The sequence below is a fragment of the Rhinoraja longicauda genome, chromosome 8 (genome assembly GCF_053455715.1).
Source record: "Rhinoraja longicauda isolate Sanriku21f chromosome 8, sRhiLon1.1, whole genome shotgun sequence".
Lineage (NCBI taxonomy): Eukaryota > Metazoa > Chordata > Chondrichthyes > Rajiformes > Arhynchobatidae > Rhinoraja > Rhinoraja longicauda.
This window is the reverse complement of record NC_135960.1, coordinates 66847942-66871527: the sequence shown is the minus strand read 5'-3', so window position 1 is coordinate 66871527 and position 23586 is coordinate 66847942. Positions and strand designations below refer to the sequence as shown.

Sequence of the window (23586 nt, the reverse complement as noted above, 5' to 3'; positions counted from 1 at the left end):
CCGCAGAAGGCTGTGGAGGCCATGTCAATTCTGAGACACCCCAGCATTAATCGTTAATTGAATATTAATGATTTGTTTACTTAAAACCTTACGTTCTCAAGTGCATCTTTGCATTTGGGGTTAGCAGTGGAACATTGAAGCTCCAGCACAGAGACAAGATCAAGCAAGATCTCTAGAAATTTATCAGTCTGAAGTCAAGTCAAGTCAATTTTATTTGTATAGCACATTTAAAAACAACCCACGTTGACCAAACTGCTGTACATCAGTTCAGGTACTAAGAACGAACATACAATGGCACACAAACATAACAGCACATACATAAACAGTTCACAGCGCCCCCTCAGAGGGCCTCAAACGCTAGGGAGTAGAAATAGGTTTTGAGCCTGGACTTAAAGGAGTCGATGGGGAGAGGGATGCTGTTCCACAGTCTAGGAGCTGCAACCGCAAAAGCGCGTCACCCCTGAGCTTAAGCTTAGACCGCGGGACAGTCAGTAGCCCCAAGTCGGCCGACCTGACCGACCTGGAGATAGAGTGGTGGGTTAGAAGATTCTTGATATGGGGGGGGGGGGGGGGCAAGCCCGTTTAGTGTTTTGTATGTGAATAGGAGGAGCTTGAAGTTGATTCTGTGCTGTACTGGGAGCCAGTGGAGAGAGGCCAGAATCGGGGTGATGTGGTCTGAAGAACGGTCTGGACCCAATATGTCACCCATTCCCTCTCTCAAGAGATGCTGCCTGTCCCGCTGAGTTACTCCAGCATTTTGTGTCCATCTTCGATTTAAACCAGCATCTGCAGTTCTTTCCTATACTCTAGAGATTTATCATTGGGCATCTGGGAACAACATTCCGCAGGAGCTCACATCAAGGCAGGTTTAAGTCAGGACCATAAGTGAGCCTGCATTGAGGCCTTCCAGCAATTTAGGAAGCTGAACTCCACAAAATGCTGGAAGGCTCAGTGTTTAGAGAGCAAGTTATCCCGCAACATCGATGCCAAACATCATTGACTGTTTGCCTTTGTTGCATCTTTCATCTGTCCAGGGTGAACCACATTTCTAGATTGAAACATGCTGTGCATTTTCACATTCAGGTCATATTATTTTTTACAACACACTTCTGGCTTAACATCAAAGTTTTAAGGACCATTTATATCCTCTGTGATTAATTAAGGGGGTTTTGTCTTTTAAATCTTAGATGTTGCATGCACAAGTTTAGATACAAGGTCACACATGTTTTTCTCAACCCACAAGCCAACTGGTTGGCTACTTTGGGCTTCTTAAGGGGCAAGTTACTATAGAAAATACAATCTCTGAGATGACTGAAATGTTAATTGTTTAAATGGCCAATGCCATCACTTTGAATTTCCTTCGTCACTGGCAAATATTGGTTACACCTTCAATGTTGACTGTAGTCTTCTGAGTGCCAGTAACTACAATGAGGTGCACTAATCCAATATTTTGTTTTCCTATGGCTTCACAGGGAATAGAATTGTGCTGGAATGGAGATTGGTTTTACTCAAGAAGTCTGTTTTCAGACATTTGTTTTTGCTTTTGGGTCTGTGCACAATGGCAAGTGTGCTGCTTTCAAACTGCAGATTGTTTGACGGTGTGGGAAGTATCAAGATATCACAGGGAAGTTACAAATGAGGAGGATCATTCAGCCTGCCTGGGGCCATTTACTCAGAAGTTCCTCAACCTAATTTATTTCAGCATTCTCTTGGTTCTTACAAGATTATGAGGATGTTTCATTCCATTAATATTCCTGAAAATGTTATTTGTTGCCATGTTTTTTTCTTGGAAAGTGTATATCCGGAAAATCTAATGTTTTAAACCTGAAATAACTTTCAGTTTTGTTTTTTTACCACTCCAATTTCAACCTCTCTGACCATGTGCAGATTATGCTTTTGGCATTAAACATCCTCCTCGCACACCGCTGACTTAATAACATTCATTGCGCCTGATAAACTCCAGAGTTACTTGTGTGTACTGGAAAGTGGAATCCACTGTTTTAGCTCAACAGGACTACACTTTCAAAGCATATAGTAAACTGTAAATTATTTCAAGACATCCTTACGTAATGAAAGGAAAATACTTAATACACCTTCCTATTGAAATGAACTACGAATTTGTTAGTCAATATAAAACATATTTAAATCTTCAGAATGGAAATCTTGGGTCTGGTAAGAGTGGATTAAGTTTTCCTTTCTACCAGAAAATCAGTCATAGTGTGGAAACAGGCCCTTCGGCACAACTTGCCCACACCAGCCAACGTGTCCCAGCCACATTAGTCCCACCTACCTGCGCTTGGTCCATATCCCTCCAAACCTGTCCTATCCATGGTGAGATAATGATATTTTCTTGTCGCTAACCCTATGTACCTGGTATTGGAAAACAAATTGCAAGCAGTATCAGGTTTACTTTTTTGAATGTCTGATAATATCTGGTGTAAAACAAAAAAATGCTTACACAAATACATGATTAAAATCTACTCTGCCGTGCCCTTATCACCACCAATATAGTGGGTTTAAATGCAAGAGAATCTAAAATAATTTTAGAGTGGCGTTTGCTTGACTCATCAACTACGTTTATGAATCAGATGAGTCACAACAATTGAATGGAAAGATTGTAGGTATGTACTAACCAAGCCAATGCGAGTTCCTTCCCTTCTCTTTATTAGCATCATGGAGCATTGAACGGTGCAGCAGAGGAACTTGTCCCTCGGACCACATTGTCCTTATCAAACATGCCATGGCAAACCCTTATCTGCCTGGACATAATACATATCCCTCCATTCCCTGTATATCCATGTGCCTATCTAACAGCCTCTTGAACATCACTATTATAGCTGCCTCCACCATCAACTCCTGGCAGCGTATTCCAGGCACTAATCACTCTCTGTGTAAAAAAGCTATACCCGCACATCTCCTTTGCAGATGATACAAAGAATTGGTGGCAGTGTGAACTGTGAGGAAGATGCTATGAGGTTGCAGGGTGACTTGGACAGGTTGTGTGAGTGGGCGGATGCATGGCAGATGCAGTTTAATGTGGATAAGTGCGAGGTTATCCACTTTGGTGGTAAGAATAGAAAGGCAGAATATTATCTGAATGGTGTCAAGTTAGGAAAAGGGGACGTACAACAAGATCTGGGTGTCCTAGTGCCTCAGTCACTGAAAGGAAGCATGCAGGTGCAGCAGGCAGCGAAGAAAGCCAATGGAATGCTGGCCTTCATAACAAGAGGAGTTGAGTATAGGAGCAGAAGTCCTTCTGCAGTTGTACAGGGCCCTAGTGAGACCGCACCTGGAGTACTGTGTGCAGTTTTGGTCTCCAAATTTGAGGAAGGATATTCTTGCTATTGAGGGCGTGCAGCGTAGGTTTACTAGGTTAATTCCTGGAATGGTGGGACTGTCATATGTTGAAAGACTGGAGCGACTAGGCTTGTATACACTGGAATTTAGAAGGATGAGAGGGGATCTTATCGAAACATATAAGATTATTAAGGGGTTGGACACGTTAGAGGCAGGAAACATGTTCCCAATGTTGGGGGAGTCCAGAACCAGGGGCCACAGTTTAAGAAGGTAGGCCATTTAGAACGGAGATGAGGAAAAACTTTTTCAGTCAGAGAGTTGTGAATCTGTGGAATTCTCTGCCTCAGAAGGCAGTGGAGGCCAATTCTCTGAATGCATTCAAGAGAGATAGATAGACCTCTTAAGGATAGCGGAGTCAGGGGGTATGGGGAGAAGGCAGGAACGGGGTACTGATTCAGAATGATCAGCCATGATCACATTGAATGGCGGTGCTGGCTCAAAGGGCCGAATGGCCTACTCCTGCACCTATTGTCTATTGTCTAAACTTTGCCCCTCTAACCTTAAAGCTATTTCCTCCAGTATTTCATATTACCACCCTGAGAAAAAGGTTCTGATTGTTTACACTGTCCATGTCAATGACCATAAATTTTCATTTAGTAACTACCTAATGAGTAATCTTTAAAGTACGCTTTTAAGAATCAAGAGTGCTGATAACTTCAGCCATTAAGCATGAATTCCCAAAATCAAATCAAGCATCCTCAATTTGTTGATGGAGACCTCAATTTACAAACACGGTCTAGGTTAGACAAAAGAAAATCACTTGTCCCTCACTCACTTGGAAATCTTTGCACTGCATTTGAAGATGTACAAATGAAATATTTTATTAGAGCAAGTCCACAAAATGCAAGAGAACAGAATTCAAAGTAAAGGCCATTCAGACAGTACCCACAACACTATTTTAATGTGCAGAAACATAGTTTAGTCGCCATTAGGGTTCTGAGGTGGACAAAATTACATGGAATTACTCAGTTCTCAAAATATTAAATGTATTTCTCTGGTGTACCAGTTTCACATGTGAGCATTTTTCTACTTGGCTTTACTGAGAACAAGTCAGACCAGCAATTAGTGATTCTTCTGTCACAATGGATTCTAAGCACATCAGAATACTTGAAGAATCCGAAAGTGATTCTCCAGAGAAGGGGTTTCATTTTCAAAATGAAGCTGGTTTGTCACTTTAGCACCAAACTCCGTCAAGAGTCGAATGAATTTCTTATGCTCTTTCCCAATCCAAGCCCTCATGCTATCCCGCACTTGATAAGGTGTCACATGTGCATGCACAGGAATACCTGTTTTGGCTAATCCCTTCAGGATTTCTGGATCAGTGACCCAGGTATTACTTCCCCCAGCATGACCACCATCCAACCAGTACATCGCTGTAATGTTATTGATGAAGGCAGCTAGTTCCTTGTTCTTTTGTGCTTCATTCAATTCATACAGTAGCTGGTTCAATACCACACAACCTTTGCTGAAACCAACCAATGTAAATTTCAATGAAGGGTCAGTGCATTTCTGGTCTTCAACCTCTGTGTAATTTCCAGAGAGACTTGGAGTACTCAGGTCCTTCTTCGAAGCAAGGCCATTTGCAATTTTAGAGTGACCACTGCAGGCTTCATCATGGGCAGCTGTAAATGAATCATGAGACCCTCCATCAGCATTTGTCCGTGAGCGCAGAACAGTGCGTGCTTCCTTGAACCCATTCATCAACAGTGAATACAAGTGTTTGAAAGCCCGACAGTCAGAGCTATGTTCAGGAACACCAAACAAATTGCTTTGCACAAAGTTGTCATAGCAATTGAACTTGTGTAGATGCATCCGGGAAGCCTTTATGATCCATATGTGACTGTTAGGAAAACGATGGAATAATAGAACGGCAACTTCTTCGAGACTCCATTGCTGCCAGCGAACATTTTCTGGATGGCGTATCATCAGCTCATGATAATCCTGCAAAGAAAATGCAAATACATGTTTCACAGGGCACCAAACACTGAAACATTCACATTACCTGAAGGCACAATGGTACACCGGTAGAGTTGCTTCCATACAGCGCAAGATACCCGGTTTTGATCCTGACTATGGGTGCTGTCTGTACAGAGTTTGTACGTTCGCCCCGTGACCGCGTGGGTTTTCTCTGGTATCACTGGTTTCATCCCACATTCCAAAGGCGTACAGGTTTGTGGGTTAATCAGCTTTGGAAATAATGTAAAATTATCCCTAGTGTGTAGGATAGTGCCAGTGTACGGGATCGCTGGTCATCGCGGACTCTGTGGGCCTGTGTCTGTGCTGTATTTCTGAGCTGAACTGAAATACCTGTTGACAGTAAAAGCCAGATAGTTATATCCAGAATTCAGATGTGGGCAAATCTTTTTTTGCACTGGTATTAGTCACTAATTTAGAATTCTTTGAAACACTGAGTCACAGTGAATCCCAGGTACCTACACTATTGTACATTCACTCCAGCTTCTTCAAAGAGATTTGTTTTGACCAAATAGCATTTAAAGGTTTAAACAATTCACAGAAGAGACTTCCAAGAAAGAGTTGGTAATGGTTTATTGCCTGGGCTTGCAAGTGGAAACTGATGAATATCCAAGTTTGGAAGCAGTTCAAGTTGGAAAACAGCCATCCCAATTTGCTTATTAGGCTGTCAGAGCACAAACACGACCTTCACACAGAGAATCCTTACCAAACCTATTTTGACTTGAAAATACTTCCATTTACATTTTTGCAAAATTAATTACTCGAATTACTCACATTCCCCTTCTCAACCACTGATGCACACATTTTAGTTTCTTTCCGAAATAAACAAATTATTTGAGAGATTTAGCATAACAGGCTATTTTTAAAATCCTTTTTTTTAATAGTTCTGAAACAGTGGAAATAGGATTCAAACAATCTAGAATATCAGAATTTAAAAAGCATACTATTGTAGATGTGAAAAACTTAAGAACTAAAAATGCTGGTCGCATTCAGAAGGCCGATGAAAGAGAAACAGTTAACAGCAGTGGAAAGAGAAAGAGAGTTTCTCAAAGAATAGTTTTGATGAAGTTGGCTTGACATTTTAAGTCAAGCCAACTTCATCAAAACAATTCTCTGAGAAACTCTCATTCTCTTTCCACTGCTGTTGTTTTACCTACTATTCCCTATGTTTTCTGCTTTTATGATCAATCAGGATTCCTTCTGTTAATCTGACTGTTAACTTCACTTCTGTAGGAAATAACTTTAGCTCCTGAAAGTGCCAGGTCTGATCACCAAAGAAGGTTTTCTTAAATGAGCTCAGTCTTCCCAAATGTTTCCATCCATCCCATAAAAGCATGGAAGACTGGACAAGCAAAGGGTCATCAAAAGTCAGGCATTCATCAGGTGTCACAGCTGTGATTTTCATGCTGAGCAGCCCGTGCTGCCTGCAGACCAAGTCAAGAGGGAGTCAAGACTGTTTAATTGTCATATGTACCAACAATGGAATAATGAAATTCTTATTTGATAAGAGTCATAGAGTGATACAGTGTGGAAACAGGCCCTTCAGCCCAACTTGCCCACACCAGCTACACTACTCCCACCTGCCTGCGCTTGGTCCATATCCCTCTAAACCCGTCCAACTGTTTCTTAAATTTTGGGATAGTCCCTGCCTCAACTACCTCATCTGGCAGCATGTTCCATACACCCACCACCCTTTGTGTGAAAACGTTACCCTTCAGATTTCTATTAAATCTTTCCCCCTCCATCTTAAACCTATGTCCTCTGGTTCTCGATTCATCTACTCTGGGCAAGAGACTCTGTGCATCTACCTGATCTATTCCTCTCATGATTTGTTGTAGCTTTACTGGCCGGTAAGCACAGTAACTCACAGATAACATGCAGTCATCAAAAGTTCAATTAATATAACCGTAATATGGGGTAACCAAAGTCTGCAGTATAACTAGAGACACAATCCATAGAATATCATGTTGCTGAGGTTCTCTTGTGCTCTTGTCATGTTCAAAAGCCTGATGGCTGCTGAATTACTCCAGCATTTTGTGTCTAACTGCTGGAAATACCCGGCAGGTTAGGTAACTGTACGGAAAGGGGGGGGGGGGGGGGGGGGGGAGACAAAGTTAATGTTCAAGGTTGAAAACTGGAATGGATGGTTATCTGAAGTTGTGGGATTCAATGTGGAGTCCTGTTAGATGGTAATGTGTGCTGGAAGGATGCACTTCATGGGATAAAGGCAGGTTAGGTGAACAGACAAGAAAAAAAAATAGAACGGAGGAATATTTTTAAATTGGAGATAAATTGGAAGGTGTGATTGCCCTCTCAGCTTCCTTTTAATCGAAAATCCTAAACGTTAAGCGGAAACAGTCTGGAAATGAAAACTGCAATGGACTGTCATATTGTTTCTGAATCTGGGCTATAATAATTATTTTAAATATTAATTTGTGAAAGCTGGGCTTCACTGACTAGACCTATGATAACTGGCGGGCTCTGACAACATTGAGATGGCACCTGGAAGGGCTTCAATCTGCGTGGTGAAGGTGCTTCCTCAGTAGGGGGTTGCTAGATTGGTCTACCTGACCAACACTGAGGGTCATCTTCTGCTTTGGCCAAATGTAAATAGGAGGAACAGCATCTCATATTTCGCTTGGGCAGCTTATACCTAGAGGTATGAGTTTTGATTTCTCTAACTTCAAGTAACTCTCTCTCTCTGTCTGTCTCTCTGTCTCTCTGTCTGTCTGTCTCCGTCCCTCCCTCGTCCTGGTCATCGTACTAGTTTTACTGTCGTCCTGTTGAGTCCCTCGGTCTGTTTACTCCCTTGCAGTTCCTCCCCACACATTCTTCTGGTTTGATGTCCGATATCCACCACCTGCATTTATTTTACAATGTTCATCACGGTAAACACACAGTCACTGCATGAGCGGAGCGACAACGGAGCATCTGCAGCTAATCTCCCACCGCAGGGAGACTGAAGGGGGGCTACCTGCCTGCATTCAGCAAAGGTGACACCACATTCGCCCCCGTCTCCTCCCCATGGCCCTGCACCCCCCCATGGCCCTGCACCCCCCATGGCCCTGCACCCCCCCATGGCCCTGCACCCCCCCCATGGCCCTGCACCCCCCCCATGGCCCTGCACCCCCCCATGGCCCTGCACCCCCCCCCAAACAACCCAAGGCCATACCTCCCTCTTTCCTCCCATCCATCCATCCCTTCCTTCCCTCTTTCTTTCCTTCCTTTCCTCGTTCTTTCCTTCCCCCCTCTTTCCATCCCTCCCTCCCTCCTTCTTTCTTTCCTTCCTTCTCCTCCTCTTTCTTTCCCTCCCTCCTTCCACCCCTTCTTTCTTTCCCTCCTTCCTTCTTTCCTTCCTTCCCACCTCTTTCCTTCCTTTCTTCCCTCTTTCTTTCTTTCCTTCCTTCCCTCCCCTTTCCTGTTTCTTTCCTTCCCCCCACTCTCCCTCCCTCCCTCTTTCTTTCCTTCCTTCCTTCTTTCTTTCCTTCCCTTTCCTCTTTCTCCCCCCCCCCTCCTTCCACCCCCTTTTTCTTTCCTTCCTTCCTTCTTCCCTTCCCTTCCCTTCCCTCTTCTCTCCTCCTTCCCTCCCTGGGCGCTTTGTCCTGACCGCCCCCCCCCCCCCCCCCCACTGCTCGGGCACCAGTCCAAGGCCCGACCCGACCCACCGCCCCCCCAGCCCGCGGTCCCTCACCCTCTCCCCGGCCCGGGCCCAGCCCAGCCCTCCATCCCCGGCTCGGGCCCAGCCCAGCCCTCCATCCCCGGCCCGGGCCCAGCCCAGCCCTCCATCCCCGGGCCCAGCCCAGCCCTCCATCCCCGGCCCGGGCCCAGCCCAGCCCTCCATCCCCGGCCCGGGCCCAGGCCCAGCCCAGCCCTCCATCCCCGGGCCCAGCCCAGCCCTCCATCCCCGGCCCGGGCCCAGCCCAGCCCTCCATCCCCGGCCCGGGCCCAGCCCAGCCCTCCATCCCCGGCCCGGGCCCAGCCCAGCCCTCCATCCCCGGCCCGGGCCCAGCCCAGCCCTCCATCCCCGGCCCGGGCCCAGCCCAGCCCTCCATCCCCGGGCGGGGCCCAGCCCAGCCCTCCATCCCCGGCCCGGGCCCAGCCCAGCCCTCCATCCCCGGCCCGAGGCCCAGCCCAGCCCTCCATCCCCGGGCGGGGCTCCGTGGCCCGACTCCCATCCCCGGCGCTCACCTGCACGTCCCCCGGGAAGTAGAGCAGGTGGTGCGGGCTGGCACGGCGCCCGCCCAGCCCCATCCCCGGCCCCGGCCCCAGCCCCAGCAGCAGGTCGTTGGTCTTGTCCGGGCCCCAGCCCGCCACCCCGCTCAGCCTCAGCACCTCCACCCCGGGCACACTCCGTGACCCAGCGGCCGCGGCCTCGGCCTCTGCTGCCCCGACACGCCCGCTCATGGCCACTAGGCCCCGGCCACAGGGCTGCGGGAGACCGGGGTCCGACCTAGCGCCCGGCAGCCGGTATCCCCGCCCCGCCCCCCCCGACCACCAGTGAACGACAGGCGGAACGGAGCGGAGCAGAGCGGAGCGAGGGGAGCTGCCAACTCCTCCCGTCACAGGTGCGCTGAGAGGAGCTCCCCCGGGACCATCCCAGGCCCAGCGACGAGTGGGTTAACGCGACACGCAGGGCTGGGCCTGCACTCCCCGGGCCTGCAGGCGCTGGAGGTTTGTTTGGAGAATGAGGGGGGACCTCACTGAAACTTACCGAATAGCCAGAGCCCTGGATAGAGTGGATGTGGAGAGGATGCTTCCACTAGTGGGGGAGTCTAGGACTAGAGGGCACAGCCTCAGAATAAAAGGACGTACCTTTAGGAAGGAGATGAGGAGGAGTTTCTTTAGTCAGAGGGTGGTGAATCTGTGGGATTCATTGCCACAGAAGGCTGTGGAGGCCAAGTCAGTGGATATTTTTAAGGCAGAGATAGATAGAGTCTTGATTAGTACGAGTGTCAGAGCACCCCGTATCTGGGTGATGGGGAACAGGTTTGCTGCTGTCACGTCTCTGGCAGATGTGTCCATGGTCCCAGATCCCAAAGGTTACAACAAGATCCTTGTAGAACATGGAAAATTTCACACTTTGACCGTGCTGTCAGGGGGCCTGGGGAGAAGGCAGGAACAGGGTACTGACTGTGGATGATCAGCCATGATCACGGCGAATGGCGGTGCTGGCTCGAAGGGCCGAATGGCCTCCTCCTGCACCTATTGACTATTGTCAGGGGTTATGGGGAGAAGGCAGGAGAATGGGGTTAGGAGGGAGAGGGATAGACCAGCCATGATTGAATGGCGGAGTGGACTTGATGACCTAATTCTGCTGCAGCAACTTCTGAACTTGTATCTGTTCACTGCTTTTTCACATTTGTATCTGAAGTTTTACTTGAGGAAGGAGATAAGCCTAAAGCAGCAGTGGACCTGCAGTTTACTAATTAGACACAAAAGGCTGGTGTAACTCAGCTGGTCAGGCAGCATCTCTGGAGAAAATACATAGATGACTTTTTCTGTCGAGACTCTAACCCGCTGAGTTACTCCAGCATTTTGTGTCTATCTTTGGTATAAATCAGCATCTGTAGTTCATTTTTATTACAGGTTTACTGATTAGTCTGTGAACCAAAATGAAAGAACTGTGGAGGAAAACAAATAAAACTGCAGATGTTGAAATTGGAAACAAAAGAACAGAAATGCTGGAAAACCTCAGTCTGTTAAGCAGCTTTTGCGGAGAGAAAGCAGATAACATTTGTGTCAGGAACCCTTTGCAGAAAATAATAAAAAGATCTGTCAAAGACACAGCAGAGAAACATGTCCCTTTGGCACAACCTGCACATGCTGACAGCACACAAGGATGCAATTTGACCCCTCATGTCCATGGTCTATACAAGTTGCTTAACTAAGCTAGTCCTTTATTACCTGGTTTTGGCTCATATCTCTCGAAATCTTTCCTATCCATCTAATTGTCTACCATCTCTACAACTTCCACTGCCAGTATACAGTCTGAAGAAGGGACTCGACCCGCAATTTCACCCATTCCTTCTCTCCAGAGATGTTGCCTGAGTTACTCCAGCATTTTGTGTCTATCTTCGGTTTAAACCAGCATCTGCTGGTTTCAACCTACAGTATATTCCATATATTCACTACCCTCTGTGTGGAAAATGTTGCCCCCATGTCCTTTTTTATTTTTTCTCCTTTCACCTTAAAATCTATCCCCTCTAGTTTTAGGCTGCCCTACCCTGAGAAAAAAAACTGACCATCCATTTTGTACCTCTACAAGATCGCTGCTCAACCTCCCACACTCCAGCAAAAACAACCCCAGCCTATCTAGCCACTCCTTAAAATCGAGGCCATCAGTCTGAGCACCATTCTCATGAATCTTTTCTGTATTCTTTCCAGATATGTGATATCCTTCCTCTAGCTGGATGGCCATAACTGCACATAATATTCCACGTGTGGTCTCACCAACAACATCGACACTTGTTACACAGCGGCCTAATTCCTATACTCAATGTTCTGACTGATGATTGCAATGATTTTAAACAGACAATTTGCTTTATAAATGAAGACGTTGGCAGTCTTTCATATATAATTGAAATATAACATTAAGGACAAGTTGTATGGTATTGAAGAGGGGAGTTATAAACTTCATCCTGAATATGTGGGCATTTGTTACTCATTCACAGTGCTTTTATTTATAAATAGAGTATAAGAGCAAGGAGGCCACGGCATATTTTAAAAATGTGTGGGCTTTGGAAAAGAACTTACTAGATTAAAGGACGGCTCATCGGCGCAGCTAGTAGAGCTACAGCTTCGCAGTGCGGGAGACCGAGGTTCGATCCTGACTTCCAGTGCTGACTGTGCAGAATTTGCAAGTTCTCCCTGTGACTGTGTGGGTTTCTTCCAGGTGCTCCAGTTTCCTCCCACATCTCACAGACGTCTGGGTTTGTAGGTTTATTGGTATTTCTAAATCGTAAGACGTAGATACAAAAATGGGTTAACGTAGAACTCGTGTGAACGGGTGATCAATGGTCAGTATGGACGAGGTGGGCTGAAGGGCCTGTTTCCACGCTGTATCTTTGAATCAATTACAACCATTCCAGGGATCAACCGGAGAAGCTGTGGTTGTTCTCTTAGCACCAGAGGAGATTCGGAGCTGATCTGATAGCAATATTTAAAATCATGAATGGTATAGACAAAGTGGAGTTAAGAACTAAAGGATTTGGAATGAAGGCAACTGTCAAAACAACCAAAAATAACATTAGGAGAAATATTTTTATATAGTGAGTGATTAGAATCTCGAATGCACTGTTAGAGGATCATGGATGCAGATTAAATGATGATGTTCAAAAGGAAAATGGATTGGTAAGTGAAAGGTGAATAATTTCAGGTTGTGAGGGGGCGCAGGATAAGCTGAATTGTTTTTGCAAAGGTCATGGACATGATGGGCCAAATTGCATACTTGTGTGTTTTTCTGTGGTTTTCAAACCGCATTTAAAACTCAACCACGTTGTTCTGGAGTAATTGTTAAGTCAGAAGGGGTAAGGACAATTGATCCCCTTCCCAGGGAGAAATAGCAAACCAGATATGTTTGGGGGCATTTCATTAGTTTCATGGTGTCTGTTACCAATTGCACCTTTTTATTCATGAATTATTTGAAAACAAATGAAAACAGCAGGGTGTTGCAGAGATAGAGTTGCTGCCTTACAGCGCCAGAGTCGGGTTCAATCCTGCCTATGGGCGCTGTCTGTATGAAGCTTGTATGTTCTCCCCGTGACTCCTCCGGTTTCCTCCCACATTCCAAAGACGTACAGGTTTTTTTAGATTTTTAGATTTAGAGATGCAGCGCGGAAACAGGCCCTTCGGCCCACCGGGTCCGCGCCGCCCAGCGATCCCCGCACATTAACACTATCCTACACACCCTAGGGACAATTTTGACATTTGCCCGGCCAATTAACCTACATACCTGTACGTCTTTGGAGTGGGGGAGGAAACCGAAGATCTCGGAGAAAACCCACGCAGGCCACGGGGAGAACGTACAAACTCCGTACAGACGGCGCCTGTAGTCAGGATCGAACCTGAGTCTCCGGCGCTGCATTCGCTGTAAGGCAGCAACTCTACCGCTGCGCAACCATGCCGCCGTTTAGTTGGCTTATTTGCAGATGAGTTTGCTTATCTAATTGTCGCTAGTGTGTAGGACAAAACTAGTGTACGGGTGATCATTGGTTGGCATGGACTTGGTGGGCTGAAGGGCCTGTTTTCATGCTGTAAACTATTTAAACTAAACAGCAAATGCTGCTACTAGTACTACTTGAGATAAATCCTGTTTTGGGACAATAACCTTTCAACATAAGTTCTGATGAAACTAAGACAATGTTGTTCTCTCCACATGTGAGCTACTTTCAAATTTACCCTTTCATCATTAGCCTTGCTTTCTTCTTCCTACCCTTTACTATTATAGGAACTATCTTATGGAGTAATGTTGTGAATTTAATTGTGACAATAACTACAGCACACCATTTCATGGGATATTTAGCTTTTTCCCAAAGCAGGAGGAATCCAGGTTCCATCATAAGTACCTAAGTATTGAATCTTGATGGCGCGTGACACCAGAAAGGCTGGAAGTATCGTCAAGGGTTGCTGACACCCTGGCCATTCTGTTATTTCTTCTGGGGGATGATACTGGAACTCAAAAGCCCAGATGTCTAGAATTAAGTACTGCTTCTTCCGCACTGCTATCAGACTCCAGAACCATTTACCTATTTGAGGTATGTGTAGGAAGGAACTGCAGATGCTGGTTTACACTGAAGATAGACACAAAATGCTGGAGTAACTCAGTGGGACAGGCAGTATCTCTGGATAGAAGGAATAGGTGAATTTTCGGGTCGAGTCTGAAGAAGGGTCTCGAGCCGAAACATCTATCCAGAGATGCTGCCTGTCCCGCGGAATTACTCCAGCATTTTGTGTCTACCTCTTTGAGCTGCTGCCAAGTACTCTTACTTTAACACTATGTCAATCCGTTATTCCATATTTATCTGTGTCTGAAGAAGCATCCTGACCTGAAAAGTCACCTACCTATCCATGTTCTCTAGAGATGCTGCCTGACCCGCCGAGTTACTCCAGCACTCTGTGAAACGCCACCTATCCATGTTCTCCAGAGATGCTGCCTGACCCGCTGAGTTCCTCCAGCACTCTGTGAAACGTCACCTATCCATGTTCTCCAGAAATGCTGCCTGCCCTGCTGAGTTACTCCAGCATTCTGTGAAACGTCACCTATCCATGTTTTCCAGAGATGCTGCCTGACCCGCTGAGTTACTCCAGCACTCTGTGAAATGCCACCTTTCCATGTTCTCCAGAGATGATGCCTGACCCGCTGAGTTACTCCAGCACATTGTTTTGTAAACCAGCATCTGTGGTTACTTGTTTATACATTTTACTTAAGGCTTTATTGCACCACTTCAGATCATATTGCAATCTTTGCACTATTCTGCTGCTTTGCACTCATTTGTTTATCGTTGTATTTATCAAACAGGGAATTTCATTGCACCTTGCTGTAAATAACAATGAATTAATTTGAATCTGATCTGAACCTGAATCATATCTGTGGAACCCAGAATTTCGACAAGCAATACTTTATCAATGCCAGAGGAGGGCACCATTTGATAACATTTGGATTGTGTTACTCGTCATGTTTGGAGTCTGCTGCCAATGGTCAAAGGTCTCCTGTTTGCTTCCATTTTATAAATTTGAGTAACTGAACCGTCCTCAATTTGAAGGTGAGCTTTAAATTTCAAGTGTCAAAAATAGACTTTATTCATAACAAATATGGAAACGCCTTTATCAAGTTTGTATCCTTTTCAAATATTTGCAAGCAAACATAATTTGATCCGAATGATGCAGGTGGCACTTTAAAGTCACAACACTCCGGCAGAAGTGAGAACTAATTTATCAGCACGTATCAAAGGGTGAGTGCAATTAAAATATTAATTGTTTGTGACATTAATTAAAATATAAGGATGATTGCAGCAAGAGTAATGCAAACATTATGAGAAACGTTCACCCTGCATGGACTAGGGCAATTAAATAGGAAAAAGTGGTTTGAATAAAATAAAAAGTCAGTCTGAAGAAGGATCTCGACCCGAAACGTCACCCATTCCTTCTCTCCAGCGATGCTGCCTGTCCCAATAGACAATAGACAATAGACAATAGGTGCAGGAATAGGCCATTCGGCCCTTCGAGCCAGCACCACCGTTCAATGTGATGATGGCTGATCATTCTCAATCAGTACCCTGTTCCTGCCTTCTACCCGTACTCCCCTGACTCCGCTATCCTTAAGAGCTCTATCTAGCTCTCTCATGAATGCATTCAGAGAATTGGCCACCACTGCCTTCTGAGGCAGAGAATTCCACAGATTTACAACTCTGACTGAAAAGGATTTTCCTCATCTTCGTTCTAAATGGCCTACCCCTTATTCTTAAACTGTGGCCCCTGGTTCTGGACTCAACCAACATTGGGAACATGTTTCCTGCCTCTAACGTGTCCAACCCCTTAATAATCTTACATGTTTCGATAAGATCCCCTCTCATCCTTCTAAATTCCAGTGTATACAAGCCTAGTCGCTCCAGTCTTTTAACATATGACAGTCCCGCCATTCCGGGAATTAATCTAGTAAACCTACGTTGCACGCCCTCAATAGCAAGAATATCCTTCCTCAAATTTGGAGACCAAAACTGCACATAGTACTCCAGGTGTGGTCTCACTCGGGCCCTGTACAACTGCAGAAGGTCATCTTTGCTCCTATACTCAACTCCTCTTGTTATGAAGGCCAGCATCTGCAGTTATTTTCTTACAAACATGGTTAATTGGTCATCTTTACAAAACGATCTTCGAGGGAAGTAATCAGAATAATTTTTTTAATATTCATTCCAAGATGAGCATGAAGTCATCAAAAGTAGAGTCAAATTAAAAATCAATTACTGTACATAGGCATGAGTGGAAGCACAAGGAACTGCTGAGACAGGAATTTGGTGCAACAAACAATCCACTGGACGAACTCAGTGGGTTGGGTAGCATGAAAACAGACCCATTCTTTCTCTCCAGAGATGCTGCCTGACCCGCTGAGTTACTCCAGCATTTTGTGTCTACCTTCGATGGAAACAGACCTTTCAGCCCACCAAGTACATGTGGACCATCGATCACCTGTTCACGGTAGTTCTATGTTATCCCATTCGTACACAATAGAAGCAATTTTACAGTGGCCAGTTAACCTAGAAACCAACAGGTTTTTAGTTTAGAGACACAGTGCGGAAACGGACCGTTCGGCCCACACAGTCTGTGCCGACCAGCGATCCTGCACACTTACTAGGGCCAATTTACAATTATACCAAGCCAATTAGCCTACAAACCCGTATATCTTTGGAGTGTGGGAAGAAACCGGAGATCCCTGAGGTCTTTGGGATGTGGGAGGAAACCGGAGAACTCGGGGGAAACCCACTGTCACTGGGAGAACATGAAAACTCCACACAGGCAGCAACCGAGTTCAGGATCGAATCTGGGTCTCTCGTGTTTTTCCCATTCACAAATGCTGCTTAACCTAATGGATTAGAATTGGAAATTAAAATGTTTGCCAATAAATAAGGAACAGCGATCATCTGGGAAATAAGAGCTCTATGGAAAAGTTGATCCAGTTGTGTCTAACGAACTGTTAGAGCCCTGTATTTAGCCTCTGCACTTAAAGATGTGCTGAGCTTGTGGAACATGGAGTCATAGTGTCATAGTCACAGCATAGTGTGGAAACAGGTCCTTTTGCCCAACCTGCCCACATCGACCAACATGTCCCATCTACACTAGTCCCACTTGCCTGTTGCTTGGCACATATTCCTCTAAACATGTCCCATCTACACTAGTCCCACTTGCCTGTTGCTTGGCACATATTCCTCTAAACATGTCCCATCTACTACTAGTCCCACTTGCTTGGCACATATTCCTCTAAACCTGTCTTATCCAGGTACTATCTAATTGCTTCTTAAATGTCGCAAAGGTTCCTGCCTGAATTACCTCCTCCGGCAGCTCATTCCATCTACCCATCGCCCTTTGTGTGAAAATGTTACCCCTCAGATTCCGGTAAAGTCTTTCCCCGTTCACTGCCCTCTAGATTTTGATTTCCCCTACTCTGGGCAAGAGACTCTGTGCATCTGCCCAATATATTCCTGTCATGATTTTATACAGTCCTAGAAGACAGAGGTTCATCAGATTGCTTCCTGAGAGAGATTGAATGATTGAGATTTGGTTGATATTTACTGAAGTGTAAAAGAATGAGAGGTGATATTGTTTAAACATGGATGTTTCTGGACGTGTTTGGCAAAGTGGATCTTGTGGACCAGGGGAGAATTTAAGTAGGAGCTACAGCCTCAGGATAAAGGGTCTGCATCAGATATTGGCCAACTCTTGTATCACTGGAGATCGAGGTCCTTTGAGTTTAAAAACAACATCCTTTGATTTAAGAGGAGTGTGGGAGAAGGGGGTTGTGTGAATTTAAGAGGAGCAAAAGAGACAGAAGTCCTGTGAGAGTGTTGAGGAGTGTTGGTGATGGAGGGTCTGTTAGTTTGGTGTGCTTGTGTTAAGTGAGATACCTGTGCCAACACAGGAGGAACCCAGCTCCCACAGTACTTGGGACTCACAATATACCCTTGAATTACTGGGAGACCACGCACAACTTGGTGGGTGGCTGCAGGTTCTCCTGCCTGGAAATTGTCTGGATAGATCTTTCATGAGTTCAGGGTGCATTTAACTAATGGTGTACAAATGGATGTGGCAGTACGCCTGTTCCTGTGCTATATGTTCTATATGCCCTTTAATTGCATTATTATTACATTCAGTTTATAGGCTTGCTCCAGTAAGAAGATAGATAATAAAGAGCTTGTTTAATGACCTCCTGAGCTACTAAAGATACCAATATTGTATTTCCAAAGGTCATCCTCAACCCAGTGTTCATCAATGTGAAACCTTTGTGTACTCATAAAATGTAACAACCCCAATCACTTAATTTATTGCCATTTATTGTCTCAGAGTCATTGTTACTTCTTATGCATTTGTAAACAATCCGCACAGCCACAAAATATTATTTCTGAAAAAAATGTGATTGAACTAATGTATTGTCATGTATGAAGATCGAATATGTGAAGTCTTTGTCTTTTTGTTTTTTTGCGGCCTAAGGAAGCTCAGTGCTGTTTGCAGTACAAAGAGTTGGAGTATTGGCAGTTTCACCCACTCAGAGTAGAACTGAATTCATATCCTTCACAAAATGCTGGAGTAACTCAGCAGGTCAGGCAGCATCTCAGGAGAGAAGGAATGGGCGACGTCTCGACCCGAAACGTCGCCCATTCCTTCTCTCCTGAGATGCTGCCTAACCTGCTGAGTTACTCCAGCATTTTGTGAATAGATAGATACCTTCCATTTTGTACCAGCATTGCAGTTATTTTCTTATATCATATCCTTCATATTGACTTCAGGTCATTGACCCTGAAAAGTTAGATCTGTTCTTGAAACGTTACATCTCCAGAAACACTTTCTTAAATGCTGAGTGTTTCCAGAATTTTTTGGTTTCATTTTATATTTGTAAGTGTTCATTAACAAGTGTTTCTTGCAAGAATACAACTCCTTGGTTTTAAGTTCATTTGGATTTGGATTTGTAACAGTACTACTATCTGCTCGGTGAGTGCTTGCACGGCTCTGAGCACTCTTAATGTAATGCAAAATAAAGCAGGCAGCAGCTGGACAGGTAAATGTCCAAAATCAACAGAGCTGCAGGCAGCAATGCAAAGCAGGGTTAAGGACATTTCCCAGTCAAGAGGCAAATTGACAAAGAACTTGCGCCATGGTTCCTCTGTACATTTAAACGTTTAGTTTAGTTTAGTTTAGTTTAGTTTAGAGATACAGCGTGGCAACAGGCCCAGGGCCGTCTTAACGCATGGGCCTGATGGGCACTTGCCCGGGGCCCCACGAGCATAGGGACCCCATGCTGATCTGTGTATGTTAAGTGACTTGCAATAAATAAATACTACTTTAAAAATGTAGGTTCAATAAGTGCTTTTTTCGCAACATTTTCCATCCCGAAGTGCTTCTCACAGCGATCTGTTTCGCAACAATTAGCTCCCTAAGTGCTTTGCTTTTCCATCCCTAAGTGCTTCTCACAGCGATCTGTAAGTGCTTTTCGCAACAATGTATCACCCTAAGTCCATCGCTAAGTGCTTTTCGCCGGCACGACAGGGGGGGGGGGGGCTGGTAGGGAAAGGGGGGTGGGGGAGAGTAACGGTGGGGGCGACGGGGAGGGTGGGAGGAGGAGAGAGTGGGGGTGGGAGGAGGCAGAGTGGGACTGGGGAGGGGGACAGCAAGGGTGGGGGTTGGTGGTGGGGGGGAAGAGAGAGTGGGGGAAATGGGGGTGCTGGGGAAAGGGGGTGGCGGAGAGTAACAGTTGGTCTGGGGGAGAGAGAATGGGGGGGGGGTCTGAGAATGGGCACTGGGGAGGGGGACAACAGGAGTCGTGAAATTGTGTTTACATTTTTATTCCTGTGAGTAGTTGTCGTAGGGGCCCCAGTACACTGCTTTGCCCGGAGCCCATAATGCTGTAAAGATGGCCCTGAACAGGCCCTTCAGTCCACCGAGTCCGCACCGACCAGCGATCCCCGCACATTAACACTTTCCTTTTTACATTTTAACAATTTTTTACATTTATACCAAGCCAATTAACCTACAAACCTGTACGTCGTTGGAGTGTGGGAGGGAACCGAAGTTCGCTGAGAAAATCCACGCAGGTCACGGGAGAACGGACAAACTCCGCACAGACAGCACCCGTAGTCAGGATCGAACCCGGGTCTCTGGCGCCGTAAGGCAGCAACTCTACCGCTGAGCCACCGTGCCGCGGTCGGTGCGTGAGTTCAGAGAATGCTGTTCTCTTGCTTGGAAAGCTGTAAGCGCCATCGGGGAAATTATTCTGCAAGATATTAATAAAATGAAACATTTTTACTTTCTGCAGTTTTTGGCTTCCTGATCAAGTCAAGGTATGGCATCGCGAAAATTAAGTCTCCGCTTGGCTGTGTGTTTACTGAATATTTCTGAAGCCAGAAAGAAAGACATTGTGGAAAGGGTCGCCACAGCTGCACTCTGTGGTAACCAAGGTACATTTCATTTCTTCTATTACTGCTACAATTCTGAGGAAAAATAACTTACGGAAATGCTTGTGTTTGGCCTTGATTACAGGACAGAAGAAAATACAAACAACTGTGCTGAACATATTTTCAGATTATGACTACAACAGATCTGTTTTAACTCTTGCAGGTCCAGTTGAGACATTGGGTAAGATTTCAACACGTTTTGTTCTTAAGGTTTTTCTTAACTTCAGAAACAGATGAAATTAAGTGTTTTCTGGTTCGGGACATAAGTGCTCAAAGATAGGGCCCCAAGTTCAAACTTTTGGTTTGAAGCTCAGATTCTGTTCCTCAGTGGGTGTTAGGTTTGGTATTTACAAGTTCATCATGTAGGAGAAGTTTGCCTGGGGTTGGGTCACATTGGTGAGATGAGAGGAGAAACAAATCTGGCAGCACCAACTGATTGGCAGTGGGATGGTCCTGACGAGTTGATTCTGAAGGTAGACACAAGATGCTGGAGTAACTCAGCGGAGAGAAGTAATGGGTGAGTCTGAAGAAGGGTCTCAACCCGAAACATCACCCATTCTGTCTCTCCGGAGATGCTGCCTGTCCCACTGAGTTACTCCAGAACTTCTGTGTATCTTCTATCTTCGGTGTAAACCAGCATCTGCAGTTCCTTCCCACACAAGTTGGTTCTGAAACTTGTTAGTGAAGTCATGATCCTTGTAGGACTGTCTCAGTGGAACTCTGAGGGAAGGTTTGTGAGGAAAGGGAAACTCATGAGCAAGCCAACAAAGTCAAATTCAATCATTACTTACAAAGAATATGAGAAAATAAACAGAGCAGGTCTTTCGGCCCATGTGCCTGCCCTGCCACTTGGTCAGACCATACCAAATCTTTTCACCTCAGTGGGTAATTTTCTGCTACTAGCCCCATATCCCTCGATTTTTTTGAAATACCAAAATCTATCAATTTTTGTTTTGCATTTACTTGGTGACTGAGTCTCCACAGCCTTCCTACGTAAAGAATTTCTTCTGAGTGAATAGACAATAGACAATAGACAATAGGTGCAGGAGGAGGCCATTCAGCCTTCGAGCCAGCACCGCCATTCATTGTGATCATGGCTGATCATTCTCAATCAGTACCCCATCCCTGCCTTCTCCCCATACCCCCTGACTCCGCTATCCTTAAGAGCTCTATCTAGCTCTCTCTTAAATGCATTCAGAGAATTGGCCTCCACTGCCTTCTGAGGCAGAGAATTCCACAGATTCACAACTCTGTGACTAAAAAAGTTTTTCCTCATCTCCGTTCTAAATGGCCTACCCCTTATTCTTAAACTGTGGCCCCTTGTTCTGGACTCCCCCAACATTGGGAACATGTTTCCTGCCTCTAACGTGTCCTACCCCTTAATAATCTTATACGTTTCGATAAGATCCCCTCTCATTCTTCTAAATTCCAGTGTATACAAGCCTAGTCACTCCAGTCTTTCAACATATGACAGTCCCGCCATTCCGGGAATTAACCTAGTAAACCTACGCTGCATGCCCTCAATAGCAAGAATATCCTTCCTCAAATTTGGAGACCAAAACTGCGCACAGTACTCCAGGTGCGGTCTCACTAGGGCCCTGTACAACTGCAGAAGGATTTCTTCTCATGGTGCGTGCCTGACCCCAAATTGTGAGATGGTGAGGGACTCGCTGAAGCTCGGTGCAGCCAACACCAAGGCTGTGTGGGGAGGACAACAATCTAGGGTCATTCCGCTGCTGGACATTGAGGGGCAGATTCCAGTGGGGACCGCCCTCACAGAGGGGAAAGGATATCACCCCAGGGGCCACATGAGTGGCAAGGATGGTTTGTTTTGCTTAAAAATAGGTGCGAACATTACTGGCTATGACACCAATGCATGTTTAGATGCCGAGAGTGTCTGGAGAGTTTTTAGACAGTATTTGTTTGGTATATATTTTTTTCATTCTGAACAAAGTTTATTTTTGGAAATAAAAGTAAGATCAGATCCCTGGTTCTAGTCACCTCAGGCAGGAGAAACATTGTCACTGCATCGAACCTGTCAAGCCCCGTAAGCACTTTATATCTTTCAATGAGATCACCTCCCATACTACTAAACTCTTGAACACATTGGACCTGTCAGCGTAATATCTCCTTTATCCCTGGAGTAAATCAGTTAAACATTGAGGATATGTCCTACCTTTAGGTCGGGGCACCGGGTAAGGATGCCATGCATAGCTTCCTAATGTGAGTCTTTGTTGGACGTGAGAAGGGAGATGGGAGAGAGAGCAGGGTTGGAGCAATGGCAGCATGTTTACATAGTATAAGAAAATAACTGCAGATGCTGGTACAAATCGATTTATTCACAAAATGCTGGAGTAACTCAGCAGGTCAGGCAGCATCTCGGGAGAGAAGGAATGGGTGACGTTTCGGGTCGAGACCCTTCTTCAGACTGACTGAATTGGCAGCATGTTTACACTCGGTTTCAATGATGATGAAAACACACTGGCATTTTCCTCTTTCAGGTAACTCGGTTTTGACAGCCTGCGTTGAAGCATTTAATTTAATTGACATGACCGCTCATGTTGGCGTTCACCCCTGCCTTGGAGCAGTGGACCTTGTGCCCATTTACCCTCTCTCAGAGTCCGTTAGCCTGGAGGAGTGTGGCAGAGTGGCTTGCGGTGAGTTGATGTCGCGGTGAGTTTGCTCTTTTTTCGCCCACCGTTGAATTGGCAGCTCGGTTGGTATCTTATCATCTGCCTTGATTCACCAATTACACTCTCACTCCTCGATTCAGAGCCCACATCAACAGCAACGAAGTGCGAGAAAGTCTCGGCAGGGCAGTCAGCATCTGCAGACAGAGGAAAACAGATAATGTTTCAGGTTGATGATCATTTATCAAATAGACAATAGGTGCAGGAGGAGGCCCTTCGGCCCTTCGAGCCAGCACCGCCATTCAATGTGATCATGGCCGATCATTCTCAATCAGTACCCCGTTCCTGCCTTCTCCCCATACCCCATCCGCTATCCTTAAGAGCTCTATCTAGCTCTCTCTTGAATGCATTCAGAGAATTGGCCTCCACTGCCTTCTGAGGCAGAGAATTCCACAGATTCACAACTC

The 23586-nt window shown here is 45.6% G+C and overlaps 2 protein-coding genes across 7 annotated transcripts in view; one reads left to right on the top strand and one right to left on the bottom strand.

Annotated features, from left to right (window-relative positions):
* Positions 1 to 562: 562 nt before the first annotated feature.
* On the bottom strand, positions 563 to 9944 carry c8h2orf69 (chromosome 8 C2orf69 homolog). Its single transcript, XM_078404161.1, has 2 exons — positions 9520 to 9944; positions 563 to 5298 (listed from the first exon to the last, which is right to left on the bottom strand). The coding sequence occupies exons 1-2, from the start codon at positions 9733 to 9735 to the stop codon at positions 4456 to 4458; spliced, it is 1059 nt and encodes a 352-aa protein (XP_078260287.1). The 5' UTR covers positions 9736 to 9944; the 3' UTR covers positions 563 to 4455.
* The window catches only part of ftcdnl1 (formiminotransferase cyclodeaminase N-terminal like 1), a 27578-nt gene continuing 12935 nt past the window's right edge, over positions 8944 to 23586 (top strand). The window contains exons 1-5 of one of the 6 annotated variants that reach the window (XM_078404164.1): positions 8944 to 9896; positions 20057 to 20242; positions 20351 to 20492; positions 20575 to 20670; positions 22991 to 23146. In XM_078404164.1, the coding sequence (XP_078260290.1) occupies positions 20378 to 20492; positions 20575 to 20670; positions 22991 to 23146 (367 nt within the window). In that variant the 5' untranslated portion in view covers positions 8944 to 9896; positions 20057 to 20242; positions 20351 to 20377. Of the gene's footprint in view, positions 10003 to 15090; positions 15282 to 20056; positions 20243 to 20350; positions 20493 to 20574; positions 20671 to 22990; positions 23147 to 23586 lie in introns of those variants that run through there. The other 5 variants (XM_078404166.1, XM_078404163.1, XM_078404162.1 and 2 more) reach the window with 5 other exon arrangements.

Excerpts from the sequence above, each read along its gene's own strand:
- c8h2orf69 (XM_078404161.1), bottom strand. The coding sequence starts at position 9,735 with ATGAGCGGGCGTGTCGGGGCAGCAGAGGCCGAGGCCGCGGCCGCTGGG. Across the intron at positions 5,299-9,519 it reads ACTTCCCGGGGGACGTGCAG|GATTATCATGAGCTGATGAT; the intron begins GTGAGCGCCGGG and ends TTTTCTTTGCAG.